This window comes from Strix aluco, chromosome 13, assembly GCF_031877795.1.
Source record: "Strix aluco isolate bStrAlu1 chromosome 13, bStrAlu1.hap1, whole genome shotgun sequence".
Classification (NCBI taxonomy): Eukaryota; Metazoa; Chordata; class Aves; order Strigiformes; family Strigidae; genus Strix; species Strix aluco.
In genome coordinates, this window is record NC_133943.1 from 12,960,055 (window position 1) to 12,982,851 (window position 22,797).

The 22,797-nt window shown below is 38.6% G+C and overlaps 1 protein-coding gene across 1 annotated transcript; it reads left to right on the plus strand.

Moving 5' to 3' along the window:
* The first annotated feature begins 155 nt into the window (after positions 1-155).
* On the plus strand, positions 156-19,338 carry ADRA1B (adrenoceptor alpha 1B). The gene is made up of 2 exons (XM_074838311.1): positions 156-1,494; positions 18,228-19,338. The coding sequence occupies exons 1-2, from the start codon at positions 522-524 to the stop codon at positions 18,788-18,790; spliced, it is 1,536 nt and encodes a 511-aa protein (XP_074694412.1). The 5' UTR covers positions 156-521; the 3' UTR covers positions 18,791-19,338.
* Positions 19,339-22,797: the final 3,459 nt, after the last annotated feature.

Consider the following 22,797-nt stretch of genomic DNA (forward strand, 5'->3'; position numbering starts at 1 on the left):
TTGCGCTGCATTGCCCTCTAGCGCTGTGCCGGGCCGGCCGCAGTGATGTCACTAGCACATGCAGGGTGAGCACAGACGGGCAGTTCATGCAGAGCTGCCTAAATGCTGACAAACCCTTCCTGGAGACGCATGTCACAGCAGCTAGACAGGGGCATCCTTCCAACAGAACCACAAATCCACAAGGGAGAACAGTAAACCTGTCTTTTATTTCAGGGACGTCATGATCGAAACAGCTACTTTCGAGCTCCAGCCAAGACTTCTGCCTGCTAATTTCTGTTTAAACGAGTTCGTATGAGAAATTAAGCAAGTTTGAACAGCCTATTATTTCTGACAGGCTTCAGAGGACTTCACGCTGTGCAAGTTTTACGTGCTCATAGCTGACAGCTTGCTGAGGAGATGAGTTCTCAATCTAAAACCGGCTGGGGCTTTGCAGCAACTTCTTGGGTAGAGAGATAACTTTCAACTGAACTCAAACCACCTGCGTGTTGTGCAAGGGACCCAATCATAATTTGCTATGGAGGATGATTTTTAAGATGAATACCTACCTCGGTGATAAATCCAATTCATCAGTACCTGGATATCTGAAAGTGTCTGCACTAAATAATGGCAATCTTTCTGCAAACAACTCCAATGAGACAGCAAGCAATCTGGATTCACCTGCCTTGGATATCCGTAGGGCGATAATTGTGGGGCTTATCCTAGGTGCCTTTATACTCTTTGCTATTATAGGTAATATCTTGGTAATTCTCTCTGTTGCTTGCAATAGACATTTAAGAATCCCTACAAACTATTTCATAATTAACCTTGCGATAGCAGATTTGTTGCTGAGTTTTACTGTCCTTCCATTCTCTGCTACACTGGAAATCCTTGGCTACTGGGTTTTGGGGAGGATATTTTGTGATATCTGGGCAGCAGTTGATGTGCTATGCTGTACAGCTTCTATTTTAAGTCTGTGTGCAATTTCTATAGACAGATATATAGGGGTACGTTATTCTCTCCAGTATCCAACTTTGGTGACAAGAAGAAGGGCAATTTTAGCTCTCCTAGGTGTCTGGGTTCTTTCCATGGTGATTTCTATTGGGCCTCTTTTGGGCTGGAAAGAACCAGCACCCAAGGACGATAAAGAGTGCCGTATCACTGAAGAACCATTCTATGCTTTGTTTTCTTCCTTGGGGTCATTTTACATTCCTTTAATCGTCATCCTCGTGATGTACTGTCGGGTCTACATAGTGGCAAAAAGGACTACTAAAAACCTGGAAGCTGGGGTTATGAAAGAAATGTCCAACTCCAAGGAGGTGACTTTACGGATTCATTACAGGAACATTCATGAGGACGCATTAAACAGCACGAAATCCAAGGGTCACAATCCCAGGAACACCTTAGCTTTCAAACTTTTTAAATTCTCTAGAGAAAAGAAAGCAGCCAAGACGTTGGGAATTGTGGTTGGCATGTTTATCTTGTGCTGGCTACCTTTCTTCATCGTTCTGCCACTAGGTAAGTTGGTAATCAAGGGCTTGTGAGGGGAGGGGGAGGAAGAGGGTTAGTTGTTTATTACAAAAATACCTTAGAAAAAAATCAGGCGAATGATAAGTAGATATCATTTTGAGAACTGCCGTGAACAGATGAAAGGAAGGGAAGTGAAAGTAATTTACTTCTGATGTTGGCTTTTTCAAAGACTCATGCTGAAACTCTGTGAAGTGTGCAGCCTGCAGAAAGTCTGCTCATCTGTTAATCCTTCTCTGATGGGGCAGATGTCAAATCAGGGGACAATATCTTCAGAGTTTATATATTAAATCCCCCTTTATGGTCTTTCTTTGAATTGAATTAGCTTTCAGAAACCTTTTTTACAGGGTGCTTTGACAAAAATCCTAGATAAGAACACAAAAAGAGTTTCAGCACTGAAATGTTCTTGATTTAGTTTACTGTTACATGTTTGGAGTATAACACAGTAGGTCTTCTGGCATTATTAGCTGTCTTAAATGGAAATGAACCTGATCTAATGATGAGGTGCAAAATTCCCAAGCTTTGGGAAGCTGAAAAAGTTCTAGTTCTCAGTTCAAACTGATCAAATCCCCAAAGCAAACACACAAAGCCTACTGATTCCCACAGAAAGGTTCTCACTGGTTTCAATAGGTTTTAATTCAAGCATTTCAGGAGACTGCCATGTGAAATTTTGGCAGCCACTTTGCTCACTTTCAACTTTAAAACATTATTAAAGCATTTTATGCAGCTCTTTGTTTGCTTTTTTGATTTGTTCTGTGTTCCCAAGTCCTTGTGAAATTTGCCTGTATTGTTTTTAATATTAGCATTACCTCTGAAGTGGAATATCTCAAGACACTGAATTACTAAGCTCTCAAAAATATCTGTCTAAAATTCATTTCTCTGAGACACAGAGAGTCTGGCAGCCTAAATATGGAAAGAGGTGGAAAAAGAAAAGAGAGAAAAAGCCTTTATTAATGTTCTGTATTCATGTTTACTTAGTTACCCTACCAAAGCATTTCTAATTGAGTGGTAAGCGAATATTTTTAGAGACTGTTGTAGAAAACTAAACTGAGTTCAGCAACCTGGTCCTGGTGAAGTGTTATAAAATTATAATTTCAGGGAATGTGTAGTATCATTTAGACTAGAATCTTTACTGCAAGACAACTACTTAAGCTATTGCAGGGCAACTTTATAATCTCTAGCTTATTGTATCATAAACTTAAAAACCTTTATGATTCAAGATCTACATAAAGCTAATGTTAAGGATGTGAAAAACTCCAAACAGAAGGAAATTGTGAGCAACGTTCTCTTTGCTACTGAAGTCCAAGTCCTTGTGCTGGCTCTTAAAGAAAGTTTATAACTCAGAGCAAGTTTCCAGCTATTTCAAAAATACACACCTGTGGATAGAAATATATTTTCACCATACGGTACTAGTAGTAGTACTAGATATGTAGCTAGTAGTTCATGATTCCCTGATAAGGTAGATTCCCTCCTTGATTTTGAATTATTGAAGGAACTTTGGAGAAAAAAAGCAAACGTGAATGCAGCAGAGCATATCCTTAGCTAGCAGAAGCCAGTATAGCTACTGACACTGTTCAAGGAACACAGATGCAGATTAGTCCATTAAAAACATTATTGTCACAGGGCAGAAGCAGTGTGAGAAACAAGTTTCTTGAAAGAGTGTCAGTTTTCCCTTTGAGAAGTTATTTCAAAACTCCTGGTCTTTCCTGGGAGGCTTAATGAGTCATTGCTTAAGACACCTGAGTGGAGAATTTATTGCTTGTCACAATATGATTTTATCTGTCATATAAATTGTGCCCAAGGCATCAGTGAGGTGACAGGCTGAGAGCCTCCACCACAGCACACTGCGTGCTGGCAGAGGTGCTGGGTGGGCTGAAGGGCCAAGCCCACTGCTGCGGGCTCTGACCCCACACAGACTGAGTGCCTGTAACCCCCAACACGCTCACTTCAGCGCTGTGAGCACTTGCTGCCCCACAGAGCTGAGGTTCAGAAAGAGTTGCCATTGTGTCAGTTAGAAGAGTGAAAAAATCAGCATCTTGGTGTTGCAATATAGACTGCTGGCTCTCCTGTCCTCTGTCTAGAAATCATTTTGGGTGCCCAACTCTGAACTGATAGCCTTTAGTCTAAGAACGGGAAAAAAGGTACACATAGTATCCAATATAGCATCCAAATGCTTTTAAATAGTAGGTACTTTCCTTTGTTTTGATGACTAGGAATAGGGCTGGCTTTGTTTCTTGTCCCTGATCTCTTTTTTTTAATTTATTCAGCACACTCCAGAAGCTTGTACTTTTCATCTCTGTGTATCAGTGCAAAGTTAATTAATGGTGTTAGGCATGACTAAATCATTGCTCACTAAAACAGGGGAAAAGACCTTTTCCTGACATGCATAATGCAGCCATTCTTAATCGAAAAGAGGGTAGAGTGGTGGAGAAAGACTTCTTAAGGAGCTTGCTGTGTGCTGCTTTCTTCATACCAGAAATCTTTTGCTTTGTGTCTTGAAGTCACAAAATTAAATTAAATGCTATTAAGAACACTTACAAAAAGCACACAATGGTATGAAACCAATTTCAGTGGTAGGCAAATCATAGAATCCAAAAGGTAGCAATGATTTACAAAACTCTCCATAGGTGCCCTGGGATGCTTTAATCACAACCACTTGCTCATCAGTGCAGGACTGCAAACTACAATACCTTTTCTGCTACTGAGTGCAGACTAGATACTTACCTTCGCTATATGGGAAGGATAGGCTTCTTCCTTAGCCTGTATTTTTCACACCTTGTATTTGCACCATTAACCCAAATCATACCCTCACATCCACATCTTTACTATGTTTTTTGCTCCCTGTTTCACTCAGTAATGCCATGACTCTGCAGAATGGTGTTAGCAGAGCAGCTCTGGATTTCTGAGGATCCAACCACAAAACATTTGACAAGTCGGTAAACATTATTTCTGTAAAACCCCAAACCCATGTCTTAAGAAATCTGCTTATACGTAGTTTCCTTCATGTTAAAAGTGTTCTCAGCTCTTCTACTAGTTTCCCAGAAAATTATAATTCTTCCACTCTGGAATTTCAATATATTCCACAACTACCCATTTTGGTATCCTAGATAAAGGATTATTGCATTGGTGGCAGATATATACTGGGAACTGATGCGGTGCTGAAAGCAGGGATATTGCTTGAATAAATATTCCATGACAAAGGAAAATAAATAATATTAACACTTACAGAGTGTTTTTCAAGCAAGTATCAAAAGGCTTTGCAAGGAAAGCTCTCTGACAGAGCTCTGTATACAGCTATGGAGAGGAATTACAGCACTGACACTATGATGTACTGAGCATCATGAAATGATCATCACAAAGAATGACCTACAATCTCTTTTTGGAGGACTGAACCATGCTGCCTTTAGTGTTAAGCACCTGATGATGCAGCAAAACTGGTATCAAAGAGAATCATGTCAGAAATTTGTTTTTGTTCCAGTAGCTACCAGATATTCTTTCCAGATAGCAATAGAGATACAAAATATCCTTGTTGCACACATTCATGAACACTCCATGGCTTGGTAAACAATTGTGTTGCCACTCAAAATTATTTGTGGTACAGCATAAAAAACAAAATGAAGACATATGTGTCTTTGAGACAACTTCTTGTGCCATAAATTCAATGACTCAGCTTTGAAGAGTAAATATCTTGCTTCTTTAAAACAAATGTTTCTTTTCTTTCCCCTAATACAAATCCTTTCTTAGGCATTAGGACTCTATTAAATATGCACTGCTGAAAAATTCTAGGTAAAATAGATGATTTTTATCTAAAGACTAGAGCTCTGCAGAAATAAGGTAACACTCATTCAAACCCCCTCCTTTAAACAAAGGAATATCCAATTTTAAGCCAATACCTTTATTTTAAAAATTAATCCAAAATGAAAGATCATATGTTTTCCCCTGCCTACTAGGTAAAAGTTTAGTCTTATTTCTATTAATTGACATATGAGAGTGGGCTTTTCAGTCTTCTCCCAGACACACACACACCGCACAAAGGGAAAACTTACTACCTCCAGCACATTAACTTCTCCAGACTATTGCTTAACTCTAGTGGAGATCAGTGGAGCATTATTCACTTCCCAGTTCAGAGCCTAACTACCCCTGCTCCCACAAAATCTGTGATCTTATCCACTGAAGTCAGAATCTTGTAACTTAACTGGCAGTGGGATAAGGTCCCAAGAGTCTCATAATGAAGATACAACTGTTTTGACTATCCTTATATATTAAACTTTTGAAACCTCTCTATAAAATAATAAAAAAAGAACATAAAAATATTCTGCATGCTGCAGGTCAGCCAATACAAAATTATTCTCAAAATAAAATGTTATTCAAGTAGAGTATGTAGATTTATGTTACATCAGCCCAACCTCTGCATCTCTGCACCAAAAATACCAAATTAGGCTACTTAGTTTCCCATGGGAAACACTTCAAGGCATTAGGTTCAGTGCTGTCAATGCTACTGGGTTCTGCTTTCTGCAACGCTTTAGGCCTGGTTTGTCTTTCATCTCATTGTCTTGTCCCCTCTTCCCCTCTCCAACTAGCTTAGCTCTCTAGATTTGATGTGCTCAAGTTAATAGTTATACAGAATTTGGACAAATTAATTATATATGTGGCAATCTGACCCTCTGCCCACTTGCAGATCAATCTTTGGTACAATGTTCAATTACACAGGTGACAGCAGGAACCTGCTCCTCCTATTTTCTAGCCAATTCCTGTAAAACTAAACATCATAAGGGCATTTCTTGACCAGTACAGCATGTTTTGTCACATGTGGAGGACTAGGTTATTTCAAGATTACTCATTTTACTACTAAAATAGCCTCCCTTAAGCCCTAGTTTAAGCCTTTTGGTTTGCAAAGGATGACAATTATCAGTTACTTACAGACTTCTATTTTTTAGAACAAAGTTTTTGTTATCAAAGCAGATAAAACTGCACAAATTCTGGGGTACTTCCTATGTAGGCTTTTGATTTACAGGTCAGAGGAACAAAGGGAAATCTTAAAGTGTACAGCGTTACAAAACAAATACGCAAAGCAATACATTAAAAAATCAAAGAAATCAACTCATGTTGACTATTCAACCTGAGGGATTGCAGCAATTCCTATCTCAGGTGATGAGAAAGCTCCAAGGAAAAAAAATCAGGACTGAGTCACTGGGCATCAATAGGAAATCTCAAAACTACTGAAATCAAAGACAGGAGAGAAGTGATCATTTCAGAGGAAACACTGCTTTCAGCATCCGGCAAGGCAGCAGACTCAAGGTACTTATGCCAAAAGCATTTGCAAACACATGTGCTATTGCTCAGGTTGGCAGTCATGATGAAAGCACTGAGTAGTTATACATGTGCATGTGGTCCTAAAGCATTGAGGCCATACCTCAGGATCTCAGCTGCATGTTCTTTAGTGTGCCTATCTGTGAAATACAGACATGAACAAAAAGCGATGAGTTTTTTAGTATCTTCACTAAAGTCCTCCTCCATAGCCCATTGCAAGATTTTGAGCTATTTTGATGGTCTTTCAAGTGATGCCTAGAAACTGAAAAGCAATAACTATCAGTTTCTAAGTAACAAAAGAGAAAAAATATAATGGAAGTTCGTACAATATCTTTCAGCTGTGTTACTCAAGTCCATGCTAGAATCCTATTATTTACCAACAATGTCCAAGACAGATTGCCTCAGTTAAAAGTCAGAAGCAAGAAGGGGAGAAAAAAGACACCAAAGCATGCCCAGTAATTGAAGATATTTAAGTATAATAAATGTCAGCAGACTTAGATTAGCTTTTCTAGACTCCCTTAATCAGATAATCTTTTACAATACAAGCATAAGCTTGGCCCATATTCTTTCTAGCTAGCAAGCTGCAAAAGTCTGTAACTCTTTTGGACAAAATAATATAATATTTCTGTCCCTATCTACTGTCAGTTTTAGAGTACTGAACAAGATTCTTACTAAAATTGATCTTGATTTTATCGTATTTATATATGAGGGGAACACAATTTAAACACAAGTGAATTCTCTCCATAGTGTAAGTCATCATAGCTATCCTGGACTGAGAGATGATAGACTAGTATATATAAGGATATTTAGGGTTTGTGTCAAAAATGTAAGTGCTCGATGGAATTTTTCCTCATCTCATGTATTTTCCATATCTTGTATCTCCATAATCTCTTACTGAATATTTTTGATAATATGACAACTATAGATGAGGCATGAAAAACCTTAATCTTTTTACCTTTTTTTATTGTTCTTTTTCGAAGTACAGCTTTCCTCTTCCATTTTCTTTCTGTGCTGGGCAAATAAAGCTCTTATTTGTCTTTTCTATTGCTCTCCTAAATACCAACTTGCAAATGGTCCATTGCACCATAAGTTTTTAAAAATAATTTTCAACTCTCAATGCTTTAAGCATCAACACCATCTTTTGTATGACACTGTAGGAAGGACAGTCATGGACTGCAGACCAGAGCAAGATCTCTGGAAATGACAGATTATCTCTTAACTTCTGCCTATCAATCAGGAACAATCTTACCATGCCAGGAGTGCCATTGTTAGCAGCTCTGTGGTTAAATACATAGTCACTGTCCCTTTAAAAATGCAAATACAGTTACTCTGCTTTGCGATTGCTTGTAATGTAAGGTGTAGCAACTCCGGGGTTTAGTAAAAAGATCTGATCACTATCTGTACTACAATTTCCATCAGCAAAGCTTCAAGGGAGGTAAAGTCCTGGTTTTATTTTGGCCATTCTAGACAAGTGTCTATTTTTGGAGCCTTTAAAAGGCTTTCAAATTTGAGCCAATGTGAATGAAGTTCATGCAGGTTTCATAGAAGTGATTTGTTCATCTGAAATATGAGGCACCCTTTATCAGAGATAGATAGTGTGGGCGATAAGAAATTGTGAATGTTAATTAGGATAAGAAAATAGAAACAATAACCTTTCTCAGCCTATGAGACAGCAAGGAAAATGTTTTCCTTAGGTTTTGCTCCTAATCATGAACATATCCATAGGGGGATGTACTCTTATGGTTAGATTCTTCATTTGTGTACTTCTGTTACTTTCAGTTGCCTGCTTAAGAACCTGTCTACACAGGATCAGGCCTTAGATTGGTAGGAGTTACTGCATTTATTTAATGCCAATAATGTATTCGTTTGCAGACATTTATTTCCCTCTTTGAATGGGATGGAGGAATGCGTATAAACACTTTTACCCCATCAGGACAGTTAGGGGAAATTTCTCTGTGTGACGTCCTTGACTCAACTGCAAAACAGAGAAATGAAGGGCTGGTTGAACAATACCTTCATCGCCCCTCACAAGTATTTGCTCACTGTAGGGCCAGAAGGCTCCAGCAAAGAGAATCCCACAACTGCTATAGTTAGTCAGCTCTAGGACATAAATTCCTCACAACCAGGACACTTTTCTTAATAGCTGTCCTAGATCCTTGGACATATACCTAATGTACCTATTAATACAATGAAGAATGAGAACTGCTGTACCTGCAACAGCATCGTCTTTGTATTTCTATATGTCCCACATTATCTTCTACAATGTCATTGTCTAGTCAGTTATTCCTTGTTTGATTGTTTCTCCTTCCTCAACAGCAAAGTGTTCTCCCTCAACACACACACAAGTTGCCCACAAATGGTGTGCAGCTCTGCACCATGTTGGTGACTCTAGGGTTACTGTGATTCCCATGGTGTCCCCCAGCTGGGCAGCCTGGGCACCGCTGGGATATGCAGCCCAAGGTATCCCACTGAGACACCAACATGCTCAAAAACCATAACCAAATGCTAGCCATCATTACTTGTTTGTAGTAGTTTTAATTTAACCATCTTTCATTTCATCTGATTGAACTTTATTCTGTTGATTTTGGATGCTTTTCCTATTTCTCAAGATCTTTTTTCACTGTTATCCTAACCCTCTCCTCCAGAAGGCCTGCAGTCCCTCCCAGCTTGATCAACTCTTAATTTTATAACCATACTCTCTATTTCATCCTCTGCTGTTTGTAAACTGTGGGGTTTTTTCCTATACTAAATAAGTCCAGGGGAATGTAAACAAACATTGAATGCTGGAAGGAAAGAAATCAGGAGCTTTAGAAATCCAATTAGCTTTAAAACCCTGGCATGCTGACTTGCCTAAGCATGTGGTAAAAAGGCCCACAGAAAGCTTAAATAAAAGACGAACACATCCTTTTCACATTCTCTAAACTCGTACTCATAACAACTCTAGTCAGACGCAGCTTATTACTTTTACAGGGAGAATTTTACTGGCTGTACACATGTGGCATTTGAGCTTTCCCTGTTCATTAGGAAGTGGCTGTAACTCAGCCATTAGCAGCTACCAGCAGTTAGGGCTGCAGCAGGAATTACAGCGTGAACTGCAGGGGAGAAGCAGAGCTTCCCAGCCAGGCCATCAGCAGCCAGCTACTGCCTGGCACCGGGAAAGTCTCTCGCTGATCACATCACAAGTTTGATCAAGTCACTTTTCATAGGAAGGCTGAGTTCCATCATAAAACAAATTTCTTGCAAAACAATACTCATTGTTTTCTCAAGTTGTCTTCTCAAGAACAGATTGAGAGACAGAGGCTTGATATTGTTGAAGCTTCCTGGTCTTCATGTTTCAGAACTCATTTGTTACCATTTTGTATTTTGCAATGCTTTTTCATCATTACAGCAGTTTTTAAAACATTGACATTTTCTCTTGTCTGGAATGTTGAAAAGTTCAGATTTAAATCCAGTCAGAATTACTCCAAGCTGCACCAAAATGGAATAATTCTCTACTCTGAATGAAGGAGGATATATTTGCATTCCAAGGTTACCTTAACTAGTTAAATTTGACCAGACTCTATAACAAAACTTCCAAATACTTTTTACCAATTCTCTAAATATTTCTATGTTATGATACTCAAACAAAAGGTGGTTTTCTCTCCAGAATACCCCCACTCAGTGTTTCAAGTTTTGAAACACTTCATTTTTTACTTGTAATGAATAAAGCCAAGTAGTTTCAAATGTTATGGCTTTTCTTTAATATTAAGACAATGACAAAAACCTGTGCAGTTAAGGTCTCCTTCTACCTCGTTATTATTTCACCACATGTTTTATTGTAGTTAGTTTGCTATTGCTGGGATATCAACAGACACAAAGTGAAGTTCTTAAACAACTCCAGATCATTTTGTTTCAGTAAAAACAAATGTTGTATTTGTTCCAGTAAACAGGAACATACACTCACCCTAGGTTGGCTCTCATCTAAGCAAAACTGGATTTAGAACATTTTGAAATGTGATTTTTTGTAACAGGCAGAAAACAGCACCTGATAACCCAAAACTCATCCACAGAAACCTTTTCTCCTTAAATCCAGGAACTTCACAGTACTCCTGCCCAACTATTATCTAATCTAAGTATCAAATACTTGATTCTGAACAGAATTGATGATTCTATGAGTAATTTAGATACTTAATTGATATCAAATACACAAATTATTTAAAATGGATGTTTAATTAATAGGAAGTCAACTATCCCAACATAAAGTGATTAGAAAAGAGATTAGCAGTTGGAGTTAAAAACTAAATAAGACATAAGGAGAGCAGAAATAAATAATTAAACATTAAGAGGAAGAAAGGAAATAAGTAACTGGAAAGTGAACATGCCTGGACAGAAAAAAAAAAAAAAAAAGGCAGATATTAAAGAGAAGGCAGACAGTAAATGAGAATGCGGTTAATTTTAGATTAAGAAAACATTAATAGTTTAAAATTTTCCTCCCACTGGGTACAAATAATAAATATATGGCATTCTTGAAAATACACACACACAGAGTACCCTCTCCCATGAAGATGACTCACACAAACATTAACATAGGATATAAAATTTTTCAGATGCCCCTATCAGATGCAAGCTGCAGCATATTGGGCTGTATAACAGGAATGGAGCCAGTAGATGGAACGAAGTGATTTAAGCCCTTTTGTTGAACAGTCATTAGACCGTGTCTGGAGTACTGCATCCATGTAGGGGAAGACAACGATAAACTGGAGTGAGTCCAGTGGAGGAGCACGTTGTGTGAGGAGAGGGTGAAGGAACGGGGCTTCTTCAGCTGGGAGAAGGGAAGGCTTAGGGGATCTAATGAAGTGTTGACCCTGCTTTGAGCAGGGGCCTGGACAAGAGACCCTGTAACATCCCTTCCCACTGCAATAATTCTGTAATTCTATTAAGTTCTTGGCTTTCAGGCCCATCATGCATAAATATATATATATATATTCCTTGCATGAAGGATGAAGGGAGGAAGTATAACCACACAATGGAACCCAGTGATATTTCACAAAAGACAGTTGTCACAAACAACTGTTGGTCACTTATACCTAGTTGTTTATTTCCTCTGTGTGACTGGAAGTACCACACAGAGTAGGTTGGCACAGAAATATCAAAGGCAATTTCAAAAGTTTTAGCTCATGAAAATTATCTTTCATGTTATTTTTCAGATTTAAACTCCAGCTAATCACTATAGTATCTGATCACTCTGCATACATACACAATGGGAGTAGCAAATTTTCTCCTTTCTACTGGAAGTAGTTTGGGGGAGGTTGTCTGGTTGGTTGGTTGCATTGGCAGGTCTAATTTTGGTGCTAAGTTTCCTTCTTTCATAAAATGGAAGTGGAAACTCAAACATGTCCCATGTATTACACTTTTGTCAAGAAGCTCGCCAACTATTACATTAAGGATCCTTAAATAGAAGGTCTTAACTTTCCATCCTCCTTTCTCTACAAATACAGCAGTCAGTTGTGAGAAGTAGCAAAGGAGCAGATATTTAGATAGAAGAAAAATAACAGAGCAGGAAAGGATATGAGAGAGTAGTGTGTGTATGCGCGTGCGTGCGTGTGTGTTTCTCCTCTGCAAAAGGCTACATCCAAACCTCCTTCAGTGAAGAGTTTTCGTTAATTAAGAGTATTGGGATTAAGCCAGTCCAGAAGATTTTCCTGCTGCTCACCCTGCTATTTTAAGGATTCTTCCAAAGTCCATTGAAGTCCTTATGAGCCTTTACAGAGGCTTTTGAAGACTCCCACTGACTCCAGTGGACTCTGAATTTTAATGTCTCAGTGGTGTTCTGGCCAGATATTCTGCAGAATATGTGAAGACAATTAATATGGCAAATTGTTTCCCACAGTGATCCTTTATTTCACTGAGAGTGTTTTACTTACTTTCTGTGTAGTAAAGCATTCGTTATAAAGAACCAGTCAGACCCTAAATGAAATTACTAAATAAAATACTTCTTAATTCCTTTTTATGATATTTGCTGTTGCTCAGTGTATTTCCAAACTGAATAGCTCTATCAAGTCTGGTGAGCATGGTCAAAAAACAATCAAAATTGATCCAGTTGATTGAGTTTCTGAAATATTTCCTGTTCTTCATTTGTGCTGGACACAGGCTTTGCAAAAACTTCATTGGTGTCAACGGTGCAATCACAGGTAAGATTGTGGTGCTATGTTCAATAAATCATAGGGTTTATTGCAGAAAAATAAAAGAGAATAGAAAATATACATTCCCTTAGAGTGAAGCCGTTAAACATGAAGCATCAGGAGAGCAATCAGTTTGAGTAGGGAAGTCATTCTGGCTACCCCCATCACAAATAAATCACTGAGGAGATAATCATATGCAAAATTTTCCAGCCATTTTGAAAAGCAGTCTAAATCAGTACAGGGAAATATTTAATCTGTTTATCAGACTTTGATGGGAAAGTAGTTGGAGATTAGGGGAGGAAATATTAGTCTGATGTTTAGAGAGTGTGTCTAGTAGGCTTAGCTTTATCATTTTATCAAGGTACCAAAATAGCCCGCAGTTGTTTGCTCCTGACAGGTTAATTATGAGGTAAAGCATGTGTGCAGCTAAATAAAAGGTATTGTTGTTAATTCCAAGAACAAGGTAGGGAAAAGGGTAATGTTAAAAATATACAAGCTAATCAAAATATTTTTCATATCTTTATATGGTGAAAGGCAGTGGAGCTTTGCACAATAGTCACCAAATTAAACTATACTTAGAAATACATCTAAACCACCTTGTGGATAATAAAAAACAGCTTTTCTTCTCTCTCTGTAGAAAACTCAGGCTGGGATTCCACCCAGTGAGGAGGGACTGAACACAAAAACTCAGTAACTTTCCAAAGCCCTGAAGAGAATAAGTGCCCAAATAAGTATCTGTCTTGGACATTCCATTTTTCTAACAGTTAATCCTCAACCTAAATAATGGATATATTTACCAAGGGGATCTAAGACTACAGTGTCAGTGGGATTCCAGTACTGCAAATGTAAAACTCTGCTGGGCTGCCAAAACTTAAGCCATAAAGTTTTCCTGATGAACACAGTTATATTCTGCAGAGTTAATCAGAGAAAGAAGGACTAGAAGGGATCTGAAGAGGTCATTCAGGGCATCCTCCAACCCAAAGGCTGGATCAGCTATATATAAATCAGTAGATGTGTCTACTCTGTTTTGAAGAGGCTTCAGGGTTGGATTTTTTACACCCTTCTTGGGCCATATGTTCCAGAATTTTCCTATCTTGGAAGACAGAAAGTGTTTCCCAATTCATAATCTCAGTTTGTCTTCTTGCAATTCAAATCACTGTGGTTCATATATATGCCACTGTGGACATGGAAAACAATTTAATTTCCTTCTTCTTTGCAGGTAGTTTTTATGTTTTTAAAGATAAATTGTCATGTCTGTCCTCAGTCCTTTTTCCTTCACCATGATGAAAGCTGTATTACAAAACTACTACATTTCAGAGCATCTGTAGCTTTTGGTGGTGGAGGATCCCTTCATTAGCCATGTATTCCTTCATAGGTGGAGTTTTGCTACAATCATGTAGTCGTTGCATACAGCCTCTGCAGGGCCAGCAGCGTAGCTGATCACATGCATCAACCAGTTTCTGTTAATCTCAGGAAACATTCTTGAATTCTGATTTTTCTTGGGTGGTGGCAAAGGTAGCAGGACCCACCAAACACACCACCTGAATGCACTGTACTATCCACTGTGAATTCTAGTGGTTAAGAGAGTCATGCCAGGTCTCATGTTTATCTTCCTGGTAAAACAAAAACTTTCTTACTGGTGAAAATGATTTAGCACATGACCTTCAGCTGATTGCTTTTACCTTCCCCTAGCTGAGATTGCCCACTGGTAAAATCAGGGATGGCACAAAGTCAGGATGACAGATGAAAAGTGCTATCTGAGAGCAAATGAGTCATGCTCCTATAGATGAACTTATTCTCACTGGGACTGCAGTGACCTCTCTTATTGCTAGGGCCTGCTTGGAATAATCATCTACTACCTGACTTTTGAAAAAAACTAGGAAATAATAGTGCATTATACCATAGACAAAATTCATAGATCAAATCCATGCCCCTTCAGATATATATATGTATATATATATGTGAAAGGGTAGACGAGTTAAGAAGAATTCTATCCAGTTTTAATACATCAGTCTAAAATAAGAGCAACTAACACACCAGTCTATAAATCAATGGCTCCTTTATCAAATAAATATTCCTTGTTCAGAAAAGCATACTTCTTTGCCTTCTTGTGAAAACTTAATTTACTAGTTTGTGTATAATTTAAGAGTGAAGCAACACTCGCGTTGTGCTGTCTGCAGGACCAGGAAAAAGTGGAGAATGAAGTACTGTTTAATAATCAGTGTTTTCATTAACTCCTTGACACTTATTCCTGGATTTCTTAGTTTCAAAATGTTTCTACTATTGTAGCTAAATGCTGATCTTTATTTTTAAATCACAACACCACATAGCTTTCCAAACTGATCTATTTCCAAATTTTCTGTTAATGACTCAGCTAGGGTCATGATAGCTTTTAAATGATTGATTGGGGCACAGTGATTTTTCTAGAATCAGGCCTGAACACAAGGTGCCTCTGTCAGTCAGGGTTGCTATGAGGAAATTCTCTGCCCTTTATATGAAAGAGCTTTGAAAATGCTTGCTGCAGCTGCTGAAAATGGCTTGCTGTCATTTTTTTCAAATGGCTTTTGAAAAATAGATTATCATGAAAGATAAGCATAAGCTCCTTACCTTTTTTTCCTTAAGGAACACATACTTCTTGAAGCAGTTTACAAAGATTCGCCATTTTTCAGCACTCAGCTTTCTACCTTTTTCCTTGTTTGGTCTCAGTCTACTGTATGTAGTTGTATGCAGTTCACGTGCAATATAAATTACACAAACACAAGTCAATTTATCTGCATTGGTTCCCAGTTTTCCTCTCTATAGCTTAGCTCATTTTATTTGTCCTTAGGGCATTTCACAAAATTTGTCAGTAAACTTCCTTAATGTTTTATTTTATTGAAAACTATACCGTAGCATTTACTCTGTCCATATTTAATCTGCCTAAAAATATTTAAATCTTGTAGAGGAATGTCCTGTAGATTTTCAATTGTTACAGTATGAGAGAAAAGCAAACCAACTGATCTGGAAAAATTCACCACTGCTCACTCAACATTCACACATAAGAAAAAATGGAAGCTCTTTAGCCCCTTCACGAGGTTTACTGAGCTTTAAGAGCTAAAAATCATATATATTTTAAAGGAATTCCAGAAAACAATGTAAGAAATTTACCAGCATGAGCTCCAAAAAGTTCCTTGCTGTACATAATAATGCTTTGTACTTGTTTTGTAAAGTCACAAAACTTCTATTTTGCCTAAATTGAAGGGAAAATATTAGCAATTCTTATTGACAGAATGAATCCTGAAAAGGTTTGCAGCTGTGCATGTGGGAGATTTTGGAGTATCTTCCCCATCTTGGCTGCAGTTATAAACCCAGGTCAACTTTTCCTAAAGCTTTATAAGAATTTGACACCTGTTTAACAGCTTATTCCATAGAACCACATGAATTGTTGCTGAGTCTGTCATCAAAGAGTATGTAACACTCACAAGACACAGTTGTAAGTGCTTGCATTGATTTGATTTATCTGTTGGAAAGTTATCAAATACAATTCATAATTTCTCTGACGTTAGACATGTTGTACTCTGTACTTTCTGCAGTATCAATCAGGACAGATGTAGCATCTCCAGCAGATGGCCAGATGGTCAAACCATGCAAATCATTAGGAGCAATAAAGGACATGGGTTCAACTTACAAGAGTCTTGCACATGGAGTAAAAGTCAGTAAAGTGCAGGAGTCATGAAAGAAATACTATCAACCTTGTAATTTAAAAAAACTTCATTTTAACCTTAAGGGAAAGCATGTTGCTTAGCTGTGAGGCAATAGGTAGAGCTAGTGCTAGCTGGAACCATCCCAAAACACTGCCAGGGAAGAAATTATTCTGCATTCACAGGATCTTTCCTGACTCCTATTGCCCAAGTGAGGGGGAGGAAGAGTCTTTCCAGATAGCTGATGCCATCTCAGGATCTTATTTCCTCTTCTGAGCCAGCTCAGGGACTAGCTGACACACTGAGGAGGGCAGTGGATGTGTGAGGAATGACACATACTTACCTCCCTTTGGTTTTCCTGTGAGCTAAGGAGACTCAGAGCCCTATAGTCAGCACCAAGGAGCATTGTCATCTAGATAAACAGCAGTATCTGCTGTGGCACATAAGAGCTATTTATCCAAGAAGCTAGGAAGTGCTTTTGCATAGTTTTGAGGCCCAAGCCACGGCCTCTACATTGCTATGAGATGGGAAATATGCCTAGAATCATATCCCTCCCCTCTAAGGCATCCTGACAGTCAGAACTGACTCAGCTGCTTTCACAGCCCAGAGAATCTGAAACCACTCCAAGTGTAAAAGGTTGCTCTTCTCAGAGACATGACATTCAGGCTTGAGTGTCACCTTCTATTTGAAAAAACTCTTCAAATCTAATTCCAGTTCTTGACATAAGAATTCTCTCCTGAATACCTGTTCTTTGATTACTTGAGCCAGACACTAAGGTGTTTTCCCAGCTGGATAACTGCTGAATGCCTGTTTTGCTTTAAAAATGTCATACATTCTTTTATAAAGCTCCATTTGCTAAATTTAGCTGATCAATTGCATGTTTTTAATACTAAAAGTACATAAAATGGATTTCCCAGCATGAATTTCTCATTTGGGCAGCCTCTTTAGGGAAATTATTTGGTTGTGAACGGAAGAGGAAGTATTCATAAAATAACCTCTTTGTTTGGGTTACACCATTTTTATGAATGCCTGAGATATGGGAAGTATCAAAATTAACTTCAGGTTTCAAGAGGTTTGTACTATCATAATAATCTAGATAAATGGGGTGATATTTAAGAGCTGCCAAAGAATGTATTAGAAGTTATAAGATATGTCTGAACATACTCCTGAGAACAGTTAGATCTTCTTCAAAAATGACAAGCAAAGTTCTTTGAAGAAGGCACAACCTTATTCCATGCGTGCATTGTGCAACAGCGTGGACAATGGAGATTTGGTCTTTCATTGGGATCAACGATGTTAGTGCAACAGATGTGTACATATAAACGCAAGGACTGCTTTTTATTTTTTAATTCTACATTAATTATGTGATCCTTTAGCTTTCATATTGTAGAAAGCATTTCCTTATTAGCTTTAAAAATAACAAAAGTAACATTTTGTTACCAAAAGACCAAAAATTAAAGCAACATGCACTAAAGATTTTTAATAAACAGATTTTAACAGGGACATTTACCCTTCTTAAAGGCAGACAAACCAATTATCTCAGATATTGTCTCTGCTTGTTTCTTCTGGACAGGATCTCTGTTTTCGGCTCTGAAGCCCCCTGAAACGATCTTCAAGGTGATATTTTGGCTTGGCTACTTTAACAGCTGCTTGAATCCAATCATCTACCCTTGCTCAAGCAAAGAATTCAAGAGGGCTTTTATACAGATCCTAAAATGCCAGTGCCACCGTCGAAAGCAGTTGGGGTGGTGGGCCTACAGCTACAGAAACTGGAATCGGTGCTCTTTTGAACACCCTAGGAAAGACTCTCTGGAAGACAGCGGGAGTTTCCTAAGTGGCAGTCAGAGGACGTTATCTTCAGCATCTCCCAGTCCTGGCTACCTGAGCAAAATCACTCACCCGCATATGGAGATGTGCACGTTCCAGGAATGGAAAAACTCCAGCTCTTTCCTAAGCCCCTTACAGGAAGGCAGCAGACAAAAGGACCCATGCCAGTTTTTTACTTTCAACCTCTTAACAGAGCACAATGGACGTGTTCCTGCTGGCAGCCAGGCCTCCAGGAGTGGGGACCACGAGGCCATCTGTGACACACTGAATGGCAAAACTGACGGTAGAGCAAACACGACGCTGGAATGAACAGATTCTAAACTGTCTGTTCTCTTTGTACACCAACCTGTTTGACGTTTAGCCCAGGTGAAGGAATGGACCTTTGCCCACTTTCTCAGTATAGCCATAGAAGGAAGCCAGTGAGGAACAGGCAGATTTCTGTCACAAGAGCGGCAAAGCGTAGGGGCTAACCATATTCCCAGTCAAGTGCCAGAGAGGCTACTGAAGCAAAAACAGAATGCAGGGAAGGTGCAGCATAAACCCAGGGAAGTGCACATCCAACTATTTAGCTGTCATGGAAGTGCTGTGGAACAGCCAAACATGTATATAGAAAGAATGTAAAAATATGGGGGCGGGCAGGGGAAATGTCTATGAATGTGTGTGTGCACATGTGTGCCAGCCGCATGTATGGATGCCTGAGAGTGGAAGTGAGCAATGCAGTGTTGTTTGTACCTCTCCAGGGTACTCATTGCTGCTGATTTTGCCTGTAAATTCTTATTGTTGTACTTCACTGTACATTAGCACTTTAGAAATGGAAAACAATGTCAAACATTAAAGTAATTTCGCAACAATTTAAACACTTGCACCTATTACTATAGGACTGGAATTCAGCCAGGATCCCTCATCACGATTTCCCCTTCAAAATAAAACACTCATAGTGGTTAAGTTTGCCACTGTAACTCTTAGGATACTCTTGAATCTCTCTGAAGCTGCTTCCCTTCCATGATTCCCTTATCATCAACATATGTGACTTCTCTATCTTTCACCATGTTCATTTTTGAAAGTTTGAAAATACCAGCAATGATGAGAGCTCAGAATCTACATTTCAGCACATTAATAAGTGTCCTGTAAACATACAGGCTACCAGAGGATTTGCTTTCTAAAAGCAACACTCATAAATCACTCCAAATACCTCATAAACAGTGTCGTGGACACAGGACAAAAGAGCACTGACCGCCGGAGGCCCAAAACCCAGCCTTAGGACAAATACACTGAACCCCTGGTTCTTTCAGCACACTTTGAAAACAGTATTGCACATTTAGCGGCTTTTACTTTGCCACTCAGATAAGAAGAGAAAGAGTCAAAACAATGGAGTAGTGTACATTTCACTATCATTAATATTTTCAGCTTAATAATATAGTACTGTAACAGAATTCCTGAGAATATCTTCTAGGACATTTTAGGTCATGTTTGGAAGTTATTTTCAACTCTTGCAATTAAGTGTGAATCATGAAACTAATGACCGACTTTTTTACATGAAGTGGTACAAACTGTGAAGATTGGAATTTACTCCTTCCGCAAACCAAGACTTTCCTTATTAGGAATTTTAGTGATATATTTTTAAAGCTTGAAACAGAGAATGAACCATAAACAGATGTACTAAAAACACTTAGGGACAATTTAACAATGCTAGGTCCCAAGGGAGAGCCATTTCCTTTTGTTTCTTTGAATGTGTAGTCTCTCATTAAGCTGACAGGGATGAATGTGGCTTGTTGTTAGATGAAATATCCCTCAGCTCAGTGAGCAATGACAGGAAAATCATGTTCCAAGGTCCTCCCATGGTCCTATGTTATAGTAAGGACCACGTAAGTATAATTTAGGTCTTATCCTGACTGAAGTTGTGGTCAGTCTCATATTTCAATAATTCCATTTTGATTGTGGGGAAGGCTGTAATTTCTTCTTAAAAGGACAATGCTTATAAAATTTATAAGTATTATAAAACAGATAAACAAACTCTTGTTGCTCATAGATTGAGGTTGTCATAAAGAATATTCTATCTAGCTGTGATATACTATGAAGCTGTCCTCTTTGGGCCTCTAAATGGCAGAGAACTGTATTTCTAACCTATTCTTATAATTTTGGGGGGGAACCTACAGTAGCCTGTCAAACACATCTGGGTTTTGTAAAGCTTCTTCGAAATTACTGTTAATTGGAAATAAATTTGTGTAACCACCTGACAGCACACTTCAGCTAAATTTTGAGTCACACATGACTTGTATAGTGTAAAGTAAACCCAAGTAATGTTATCCATATTTGAGAATTTCTAAGTGATACAGCAAGGTTTCAGAATAAATAGCACTGCATTACTCTAAAGCCTTCAACTATGTAGCTCTCAGAGTCTGATAATTCTCTTAATTCGTTTCTAATCTTAACAAAGGCTGTGTGATCTCTGATTATCATTTAAGCTCCTTAAACAATGACATAATTTTCTAATTACCTAAGCAATCAGGTAGGCTTTTATCCCATACTTAAATGACCTATAAGTGTTTATTATCTTTGTATATTTTTACATGTAATGTCACAAAAATGGCAAGGAAACTTCCCTTACTGCTTTTTTTTAAATCTGTAAAATAAGAATTTCAGCCATTTTAGTACTGAAAAAACAGCTTTCTCTAAACACTGTAATTGATCAGGAGGAGAAGGTGTGCATTAACATCATGCTAGTCCATGCCATTTAGAATATCCAGTGCCTCTGACCTTATGAATCATATACCAAAATCCTCAGAGAGCCAAAAACCCCGAGACGCATGTCCCGTGAGCCTTTAAGAGTGGAGAAGAGAAGGCATTCCACAGGCAGACAGTGATATTTTTCCTCAAGAGTTACACTTCCCTGTAAACTTGAGCTGGGAAGGCTGCTGGACTGTGCAGGGACAGGAACACAGACTCATCCACCCCTGCCAGCTTGCTTTTGCTCACAGCCAGCCACAGCACTGCTGCTCTTCCTACGTCCTACCTAGCGTGGGAGGCACATCTGAACTGCATGCAAAACATATGTGGCTCAAGAGCCACAGGATCTCTACTCTTCCTCAAGCCCAAATCCTGCAAGTATGTTAAGGGCAACCTCCCTGGGGACATGACTAGGTTATGCTGCTTTGCCAAGAAAACAGGAAACTAAGAGAAGCTTTGCTTTGGAATTTCTGATACTAGGGAAAACAAGAAGGGTAAAAAAGTTTATTCACCATGTTGAAGTTGGAAATCAAGAATTTGGAAATAATCACAGGCAATCAGAACAAATACAGTCTGTCATTTCTGACATAGACATTTACATCAGGCCCCTTTTTCTTAGCATATTCATTAGGTCACATCCTAAGGGATCATCTCATACAATCCCCAGCATCAGAAAGATGAAGGAATGACAAACTGTAGGCTCCAGCAGAGCAACCAGTGATAACAGAAAGAAGTGAGAACAAGTTCAGGCAATACCTGATATATACTTTAGATAGAATTTTAACAAACTGTGTCTCATCACTACCCAATTAAATTTGGAGAGCCTGGAACCCTGGAACTTGTAGCTGTAACAAATATAAGATGGAAGGATTCCTAATATTTCTCAAAAATACATTTCTCTTCTCCAAGCTTTTTTCCAGGTCATGTACATATCTTGCCATGCCAGGCTCTTCATAGCAATGCATGATATTACATGACTTCCCAAAACCAAGTAGATGACTGCTCTTCTTCTAAGCTCTTTACTTTTTGCCTCATGAATTCCCATTTTTATAGGGTCCCATACAGCCCGTTCTCATACTCAGCAACACTGTACCAGTGGGGTCCCATCCATGCAAATAAGCTAAACTATGTAAGAGCTCAAAAGAGTCATGTCACATCTATTCATAAGCTGCCAACAACACCTCCAGTCACAGCTTCAATGAAGATACAGGCAATAAAACTGATAGTAAAAATGGAAAAAAAGACATGGATCTGAAGGAGGGACCACAAAGATTACAGAGGAGAAAGTCTGATATACCACCTTAAAATATTAAACCCTTTCAAGGTCACCTGACTTCTCTAGAACAAATCTATTCGAAATACCTTTATTTTTATGACTGGAATCTTCTACAACCTCCAGTGGGCAAAGCCAGCCCAAATGAGGCCATGCAAATCACCCTCTTCCCTTTGTTAGTCATTCACTTGTTGCAATGTTTTCCTTTAAAGGAAAACCTATTTGAGTCAGGGCGTGATCATCAAACCTTGTGGGACAAGCCCATATTAGCCCATTTTTTTAGTACAGCCAAAATTAATTTGACAAGCAGAACATC

What these genes read in the sequence shown, in the direction of transcription:
- ADRA1B (XM_074838311.1), top strand. Translation starts at nt 522, where the DNA reads ATGATTTTTAAGATGAATACCTACCTCGGTGATAAATCCAATTCATCA. An exon ending in CTTCATCGTTCTGCCACTAG is followed by an intron (nt 1,495 to 18,227) that starts GTAAGTTGGTAA and finishes TCTTCTGGACAG; the next exon opens with GATCTCTGTTTTCGGCTCTG.